This window comes from Cheilinus undulatus, linkage group 13 (assembly GCF_018320785.1).
Source record: "Cheilinus undulatus linkage group 13, ASM1832078v1, whole genome shotgun sequence".
NCBI classification, from domain to species: Eukaryota; Metazoa; Chordata; class Actinopteri; order Labriformes; family Labridae; genus Cheilinus; species Cheilinus undulatus.
Genome location: NC_054877.1, coordinates 46,737,204 through 46,746,650, shown reverse-complemented (window position 1 = coordinate 46,746,650; position 9,447 = coordinate 46,737,204). Strand labels below are relative to the sequence as shown.

The window sequence follows — 9,447 nt, the reverse complement described above, 5'->3', positions numbered from 1 at the left end:
GAAAAGAAAGATCAGCTACTTGATGGTAATAATAAACATGAAGTCAGTTTAGTATAAAAGTCATTATCAGAGCTTCAGCTGTATTATGGTTATATAAACATATGTATATATAAATATAGCTGAATGTAAACGGCTGCTTGGAAATCAGCCCTGGGCGAGCAGTTACATGAGAACATTAGCTCAACTAGACAGTGAGTTCTACTGGAAGACATTTCCAACTTTTCATCAACCAACAAAAACCTTTCAATTATTCCTTAGGCCTTTTAAACTGATAACAGAAATCTTTGGACTGTGATATTTTCTAAGATGGTTACGGTATAATTAGGACAATAACAAACATTGAGAAGTGTGTAGAACTGTGCCCTTTTATCCCGAAGTTTGCCTGCAGAAATGTGTTTGTGGTGTTTATGAGGCTTTTAAATTATAAATGGAACCATGCATTACTAAACCAAAACTTTCCATCCATTACTCTGCTCTAAAGCTTCCAGGAAAACTGTGCTCCTATGAATCTCCGCCAACACGTGCCAAACAAACCCATACACAGCTCTGAATCTTACTGGTTTGCTCACATCCTCAGAGCACACACCCAATGATAATCTCCATTCCTTGCATGCTAACAACTAGTAATTTTGGCTGGATGAGCCTGCCACATGTTAGAACCAGAGAATGAGTAGACAGAGAGAGAATGGCAGCTATGCTGGAGGCGTGTGGCCAGTCCTCCCTCCCCATACTGGTTTCTTAGTGTGGGACAGGGAAACCTGACTGTGCTGTATTACAGCACAGTGTTACTAACAGACAACCAACCATACTGGGAGCATGAATCTATAAAGGGAAAATCAGAGCAGGCTTCATGACTCCTGCTCCAACAGTGCCAGACCTGAAAGCCCCGCAGGCTCAGAGGCCATGAGTAAATTATTCATGGAGAACTCCTACTCCTTTGGGTGGTCAGCTGGAGTTAAAGTACCAAAAGAGACTGGCACAAATAAGACCTGCCAGAGCTAAATTGAGCTGGTGGGCTCTCAGCAGAAGGGCAAGGCCTTTCTATGTATTTATAAGACCCCAATTATTCCAAAGTTTTCACTCTTTTACAATAAAACACCCAAAACTGTTCAGTATTTTTCCATGATATCCTCATATCTATTTCTTTACTGTGATTCCAAAGGCAGTCTCTTATATCAACCAAGGAACAATCAGTCACTCAGGCGTGGCATTGTAGCAAACCTGTAGTAATAATGAAAGGACTGTTTTAGTATCAACAGGATTAGTTGTTGCTTTTCAAACCTGTCCTTTGGTTGAATCAACTTTGGGTTGTGTAGACCAGTGGTTCTCCAAATTTATGAACATTTTCAAGCACTTAAATAAGAAAAATGTTGCAGTTTGGACCCTAGAAGTTGCAAAAAATAAGACTGCACAAGATATGGGACAAAACTTTGGGAGTACGTGCATGCAAAGAAACTTTTAAAAATATTTTTATGAGAATCTTTGCAATATATGTGGGTTATGTGGTTGAATCTTTTGATAAGTGTAACCCTGTGTGTGTGCAGTCTGTTGTTTCTCTTGTTTATTACTTGTACTGTTGAAACCAGAAGTTTACATACACTATATAAAAAGGCACATAAACTTTTTTTTCGCACCGTCTAACATTAAATCAGATTAAATTTTCCTGTTTTTGGTCAATTAGGATTACCAAAATTATTTCTATTTGCTAAATGCCAGAACAATGAGAAAAGAATTCTTTTTAGACAATTTATATTACTTTTCTTCAAAGTCAGAAGTTTACATACACTAAGATTACTATGGCTTTAAACAATTTGGGAAAGCCCGGATGATGATGTCATGTCTTTGGAAGCCTCTGATAGGTTTATTGACAACATTTGAGTTAATTAGAGGCACAACTGTGGATGTATTTTAAGGCACACCTGAAACACACTGCTTCTTCGTGTAACATCATGGGAAAATCAAAAGAAATCAGTCAAGATATCAGGAAAAGAATTGTGGACTTGCACAAGTCTGATTCATCCTTGGGTGCAATTTCCAGATGCCTGAAGGTGCCACGTTCATCTGTTCAAACAATTATACGCAAGTATAAACACCATGGGAATATCCAGCCATCATACTGCTCAGGAAGGAGACGGGTTCTGTGTCCCAGAGATGAACGTGCTTTGGTCTGAAAAGTGCATCTCAACCCAAGAACAAAAGCAAAAGACCTTGTGAAGATGCTGGCTGAAGCTGGTAAGAGTGTGTCATTATCAACAGTCAAACGAGTCCTGTACTGACATGGGCTGAAAGGCCACTCTCCCAGGAAGAAGCCATTACTCCAAAAGAAACATAAAAAAGCCAGATTACAGTTTGCAAATGCAAACAGGGACAAAGACCTTAATTTTTGGAGACATGTTCTGTGGATTGACAAAACTAAAATTGAACTTTTTGGCCATAATGACCATCGTTACATTTGGAGAAAAAGGGGGAAACTTGCAAGCCTGAGAACACCATCCTAACTGTGAAACATGGGGGTGGCAGCATCATGTTGTGGGGTTGTTTTGCTGCAGGAGGGACTGGTGCATTTCACAAAACAGATGGCATCATGAGGAAAGAACATTATGTGGAAATACTGAAGCAACATCTCAAGACATCAGCCAGGAAGTTAAGCTTGGGCGCAAATGGGTTTTCCAAATGGACAATGACCCTAAGCATACTGCCAAATTGGTTACAAAGTGGCTTAAGGATAACAAAGTCAATGTTTTGGAGTGACCATCACAAAGCCCTGATCTCAATCCCATTGAAAATTTATGGGCAGAGCTGAAAAGGCATGTGCGAGCAAGGCGGCCTACAAACTTGGCTCAGTTACACCAGATCTGCCAGGAGGAATGAGCCAAAATTCCTGCAAACTATTGTGAGAAGCTTGTGGAAGCATATCCAAAACATTTGACCCAAGTCATACAGTTTAAAGGCAATGCTACAAATACTAATGAAATGTATGTAAACTTCTGACTCTTAAGAAAATAATAAAAAAATGTCTAAAAAAATGATCTCTCTCATTATTCTGGCATTTAGCAAATAGAAATAATTTTGGTAATCCTAACTGATCAAAAACAGGAAAAGTTTAATCTGATTTAATGTTAGACAGTGAGAAAAAAAATTCATGTGCCTTCTTATATCGTGTATGTAAACTTCTGGTTTCAACTGTATGTTATTATCTAGCAGCTTAATGTGTGCAGCACTTGGACTCCAAGACAGGGGGCGATATGTTTCCCACACAAAGATAACACTCGGGTGTCCCACCCAGGTATATTTAGTCACCTAGATAGTGATGCTCGATAAATCGAGTTTCAATTAGCTGGGCAATTAATCAAAAATTATATTAAACAGCAATATGGCCTGCCGCAATTTTCAAATCGCAAACGTGCACTACTTTTTTTGCCCTGAAGTTTGTGTTAAAATACCAGTTTAAAGGGTTTTTTTTGCAGCAGAGATAACATATCATGCAATCATTCAAGTGCCCTGTTTTAGAATAGTCTACAAAAAATCCTACTTTCTTAATTTTTGTACTTTTTTCTTATTAAATATTAGAAAGACAAAAACCCTTTGATGCAATTCATATCCAATTGGCAATACGAGTCAAAATCATCAGAATGCGATACTTTTAAAGAATTGTTCAGCCCTTGTTAAGGAATAAAAGAAAGTTATGGAATACTTGCAAATCAAATTGCAATAACAATATTGGGGTGAAAAAAAACCTGATTAGATTATTTTCCAGAATTGTCCAGCCCTAGTTTCAATTTCAATCCAGTTTTGGCTTCCAGCGATCAACAAGTCAATAATGATTAAATTATTGCTGTGCCGTGTTGAGTTCCTTCTGTCCAAAGCTTTTGTCATGTGTAAAGGTTTCAGTCTTTGTTGGATATAGGGGTATTTTTGTTTATTTACAGTGACCACCTGTCATATTTGTCTCAGAGACCATCCAGCATCATGAAGTGCTTTAATGCGGACTCTTTCATTTTCAGTCAGCTCTCCACATTTTACCATTTTGAACAGGAATGAGGAATTTCAAACTGAATTCACCCCAATTTGAGCCGGCTCACTGGGCTTCTCTGAGAAGTCAGAAATGAATCAAGCATAACATTCAACTACTAAAACTCATTTTTCTGTTCAGGAATGCAAGTAAATAACTATAATTTGACATATTAATCAAGAAATATTAATGTGCTTTACTATTTTTTCAGTTTTTTTGTAAATCAGTAAATTTGAAAATTCATGGATAACAATAATAATTATATTTTTGCATTAAAAATATCATTTAAGAGCTTCTACATATTGGTGTATTAACCACTGCAGAAACATAAAAAAATGATTTTGGTAATTACCAATTTTGTTAATTTAGGGCGGCTGTGGTATAAACCTTACTTGGTTAGGGTTAGGGTGGTCTAATACATTTGTTAAGCACTGTATGTATTTTTGTTATTCATAATCAGAATGTTTTCAACATGATAAGAGTGTTAAAGTCTGATAAATGCAGGTCTTAGTACCTACCCATTGAGTTGAACAATTATGATCTCCATACTGATCAGTCCAATGAATCCATTTAATTGAGATAATGGTTTTTTAACTTAATTGAGCAGTCCTACACCCAAGTTTATATGCTGACCACCTCTTCTTTTGTTTTTTGTTTTAAATAATCTAGTTGCAATTTTTTTTCCCCGATATTGTGATTTAATATGCAATTATTATTAAATTACTCAACTTGTGCATTTTTCAACAAATTGGAGCAATAAATCAATTCATATCATTACCTACATTTAATCAGGAACACTCATCATACATTTTACCATTACACTGAAAAATGGATATAGCCGACCGTTTTACCTGGCAGAGAAGGCTCTGCTCTAAAGATGCTACCTGGGTTAGTCAAGCATGGCTTGAAACCCCCATATGGATGGACACATAAACGAAAATGTGTATAGAAAAAAATGAAATTATTTCAGAAGCAATTAATCCATAGTTGCACAAATCTGAATATGAGGATGCAACAAGCTTTAAGCTATAACGGAGGCGGCTGGGGTGGGGGAGGTAAAGCTGCAAAAAATGAATGTATTAAACTGCTATTCTGACATATTTCAAGTTTAAGAAATATTGCAATGTCTGCGATTTCTACATTGCAGCAGGTCATATTGTGATTTAATCTAATTTGTGATCTATTGCCCAGCCCTAATACCTTGTATATGATCACCTCCTGCACTAAGATGGGGATCCAGTAGTAGTTCCCTTCCATAAATTCACCAATCCAGGCGGGACTTCCCATGTTGAAAACTAAGTTTCAAATGCTGTTGACTCAACATGTTCTGCAGCTTCTTGCCGCTGATATCATTCTTTACTCCTGCACTCTAGCATGATGTGACGTTTCCTAATCGGCAATAAGCCTTCACACATGCAGCTCATAGATTACGTTATCACTACAGAATATTGAGTGAAAGATTTCAGAAGGTGACGTTATTTTAGCATCTTTATGCAGAGTTTTGTTGATGAATAATGAGCAGAAACACAGAAAGTTACACATTCCTACCACTAAAGCACAGTCTCATTCTGAGGAATTACTGAAATGTTGTTCTTAGTACAGTATCTCAGATTGTTATCATCATTTTCCTTGTTAAAATACAGTTAGACAACCTGGTAAATATCTTCTACAAATTGCTGCAGATTACAAGGAAATTAATGAAACACAGTAAAACCCTAAGGGAACTTTTATTCCTGGTCCTTTTGGGGTCTCTAACTGCCACAAAAATGATCATCTATGCATATTTTTTCCTGTCTTTTGATTAACAATGCTGTATGCATTGTGCTTTTTACATATTTTAAGTTTCTGGTGGAGTTGCAACACCACAAGTACAGGCGTTTGGAAATCTTACCCACAAACCAAAACAATGAAATTAAAGAGCGATGTTCTTGCTGGATGTGGATTTAAGGCTTTGAGCTGGTATGTTCATGAGTGGTGTGTTTATAACACAGTAAATAAGAAAGAAAGTAATAGAAAATGGATGTTTTTGAGTGAGGAAACTGGTGGTTACTTAATGAATTCAGCTATCTTTATTAGCCTGTTTGGCAGAGGAGCTGTCTCTGTTGTTGGATGAAGGGTAAAGCTGATTCCGAGAACAGAGCAGTGATTATTTGATCCTGATAACATAAGGGGGGTACTAAAGCTGGGGGACTTACCCATGGTGGCAGCTCGGTAGTAGCCACACTTTGCCTCACTACTTTGTCCTCCTGCACCAGGAATGCTAAGGCACGGTTTATCCTGTAGTCCTTATTGCCATGGTTCTTCCTCCAATAAAACAACATGGCGAGTCCGATCAGAACCCAGCTGAAGCTGAACTCAAAGTATCCCAAGATGTAGATCGGGAAAATGATGGCAAAAGTCTTCGCGAATTTAATCCACATTTGGGTGACATCCGTCAGAGACGACTGCGGCTCTGCTTCCAGTTCTTCTGGGGACAGAGGGGGGCCTACGGTGGAGCCCACCGGGCTGCTGGGTGCTGAGATGGGTCCATTGGCTCTGACGCCTGGGCCCGCCGAACCCTCCATCCTGTTACTCATTTTTCCTCTGGAGAAACATTTTTGACAGAGCAGATGTTAGAGTCTGAATACACTCAGCGGCTTATAAAAGTCAAGTTGTTTCAACACAGTAAAGAACAGGCCTCAGGCTGCAAGATTTTCAGCTCCTGGGGTTAAAGAGGGGGAATATAATAGCATTAAGCATGGCAGAGAAGCAACAGGCTCTCTATTGAGCATTTTAAATGCATGTACCATTGAGATTCAGTGCATTTAAAGTTTATTCTTATTGGTTATAGACCTGAATCGAAATCTAAAAGCTGAAGACTGGGTGACAAATGTACATGCAATTCCCCAGTACACCTAATATATAACACAGCCTAGCTATTTGTTAACTGAAAAATATAATGGGTAACTTAAAATGTATGTAAATCTGTATATTTCTTTTAAAAAAACTCGCAAAAAGAATAGCACAGATAGCGCCATAACTAGGATTCCACTCCAGAGGCACAATATTAGTCATTTCCCTTCATAAACTAGGCGGTAAATTGTTGGTAATATGCAAAATACTGAGCTACATGCAAACTAATGATATGCCCAAACACTCTTTAACATTTTATCTGTATGAAAACTTATATTTGTTTAGACAACGCAGTTTTTTCAAAGCCTATCTTGTTTACACTGGCTGCAGGCAGAACTGTCATTCCAGTGCCCTCACTCCAACAGGACGCCATGCGAATCCCCATTTGGGAAACTAGCAGTTTATGTTGGCTGTATTCTTTGGGAAATAAGGCAAAAGCAACAGGGTTCAAAGGCAAAACTTCTTCATAATATGAGGGTTTTAGAGCTTTTCTTCACTTCGGCTAACATACAGTAAAACTAAACACTGTAATTAAGTCGTATTTTAACTTTAAAAAGTGCTTCAGCCGTTTTCCTCGCTATCTTCCCTTGCTATCAAAACATAGACGTTAGGCGACGTGAAGTGTGAAGCTCTTACTTGAGTTGTTGTTTTAGGAAAATAAATGTTGTTTGGTTTGGTTTTAGAGAGCCGAATTAAAGAAAATCAACTGATTAATCTAACAAATACAAATATTTTCATCTACATTTTGAGGAATTTGACGTTAGTCGCAGCGACTGTTGAATCAGTAGATTCTTGAACGGAGTCCGCTGTGACGTTCTCTCCTCAAAGTGACACGTATCTGTGCTAGGACTTTACCACCAGCACTGCGTAACCCAAACACTAGCCAGAAAAAAAACAACTTCTTCCCCCAGCAAGCAACACACTCACCCGTCTCTGTCAGCTACATTCGTTCGTTCCTTTAAATTAAATTAAAATTCACTCCACCAGCCCGCTCCTCCGCATGTCGACCAGGTAAACTCCGATAACCCCGTCTCCCCTTCAGCACATCCTGCTGTGAGGGCGGCCAGTCCGTCTGAAACAACCCCGCAGGAAACTGTCATCGCGGGAAGGAGGTCAGCCTCCGCCGAGGAGGGACCTTCAAAACACGGACGTAACGGTAGACCTGGGCGCCATCTTGTGGGTAAAACCTACGTGTTTCAAAGGAAGAAGTTCCAACGACTTTTTAGTTCTGCTGTTAACGTTTAGCAAATTTGAACGTTTTTAAGTAGAACTAGTTTCTCAGTTTTAATGGGGATTGAGTTTGCCAGTCCATGTCCCGTTTTTAAAAAAAATAAAACTAGAGCCTGGAGTTAAATAATTGTCTATAGTAAAAAAAAAAAAAAAGCCTAACATCCTCATGACCTTTGGCTGGATGAAACTGTGACAGTGACTCATAGGGAGAACCTGGAGTAAGCAATTTAGATACAAGAATGAGGAATTTAACTAGTCTGCTTTCATGTAGCATATCTACGAAAGAGGACTGGGGCATGATTTATTTATTTTATATTTACTTACCTGCTTACTTATTCAGAATAACTTTTTTTTTTTCCAATTCTGAGAAATAAAAAAGTTTAATTCTGAGACTAAAGTCAGAATTATGAAAAAAGTATGAATTTAATAGTTGGTCTCAAAATTATGAAAAAAAGGTTTTATTCTGAGACTATAGTCAGGATTATGAAAAAAGTAAGAACTCTAAAATCAATCTCAAAATAATGAAAAGTAAAAATTCAGAGATTAAAGTCAGAACTATGAATAAATAAGAGTTATAAAACTATCTCAAAATTATGCAAAAGTAAAAATTCAGAGATTAAAGTCAGAACTATGAAAAAATAAGAGTTATAAAACTATCTCAAAATTATGCAAAAGTAAAAATTCAGAGATTAAAGTCAGAACTATGAAAAAATAAGAATTCTAAAATTAATTTCAAAATTATGAATAAAGTGAAATTCAGAGATTAAAGTCAGAGCTATGAAAACATAAGAATTCTTAAATTTATCTCAAAATAATGACAAAGTAAAAATTCAGAGATTAAAGTCAGAGCTATGAAAAAAGAATTCCAAAATTAATTTCAAAATAATGAAAAATGTTAAATTCAGAGATTAAAGTCAGAGCTATGAAAAAAGAATTCCAAAATTAATTTCAAAATAATGAAAAATGTTAAATTCAGAGATTAAATTCAGAACTATGAAAAAATAAGAATTCTAAAATTTGTCTCAAAATTATGAAAAAAGCTAAATTCTGAGATATAAGACAGAACTATGAATAAATAAGAATTTTAAAATTTATCTCAAAATTATGAAAAAGTAAAAATTCAGAGATTAAAGTCAGAACTATGAAAAAATAAGAATTCTAAAATTTATCTCTAAATAATTAAAAAGTTAAATTCAGAGATTAAAGTCAGAACTATGAAAAAGTTCAAAATAATAAAATCAATCTCAAAATAATGAAAAAAAAAGTTTCATTATGAGAATAAGTAAGAATTCTGAAAAAGTCAGAATAATTTA

The 9,447-nt window shown here is 36.6% G+C and overlaps 1 protein-coding gene across 2 annotated transcripts in view; it reads right to left on the bottom strand.

Annotated features, from left to right (window-relative positions):
• Window positions 1–7,968, bottom strand: part of LOC121519723 (extended synaptotagmin-2-like) — a 77,588-nt gene extending 69,620 nt beyond the window's left edge. For both annotated transcript variants that reach the window (XM_041802558.1, XM_041802559.1), the window contains exons 1-2: window positions 7,832–7,968; window positions 6,208–6,595 (exon numbers count right to left, since the gene is read on the bottom strand). In XM_041802558.1, the coding sequence (XP_041658492.1) occupies window positions 6,208–6,588 (381 nt within the window). In that variant the 5' untranslated portion in view covers window positions 6,589–6,595; window positions 7,832–7,968. The remainder of the gene's footprint in view (window positions 1–6,207; window positions 6,596–7,831) is intronic.
• Between the last annotated feature and the right edge of the window lie 1,479 nt (window positions 7,969–9,447).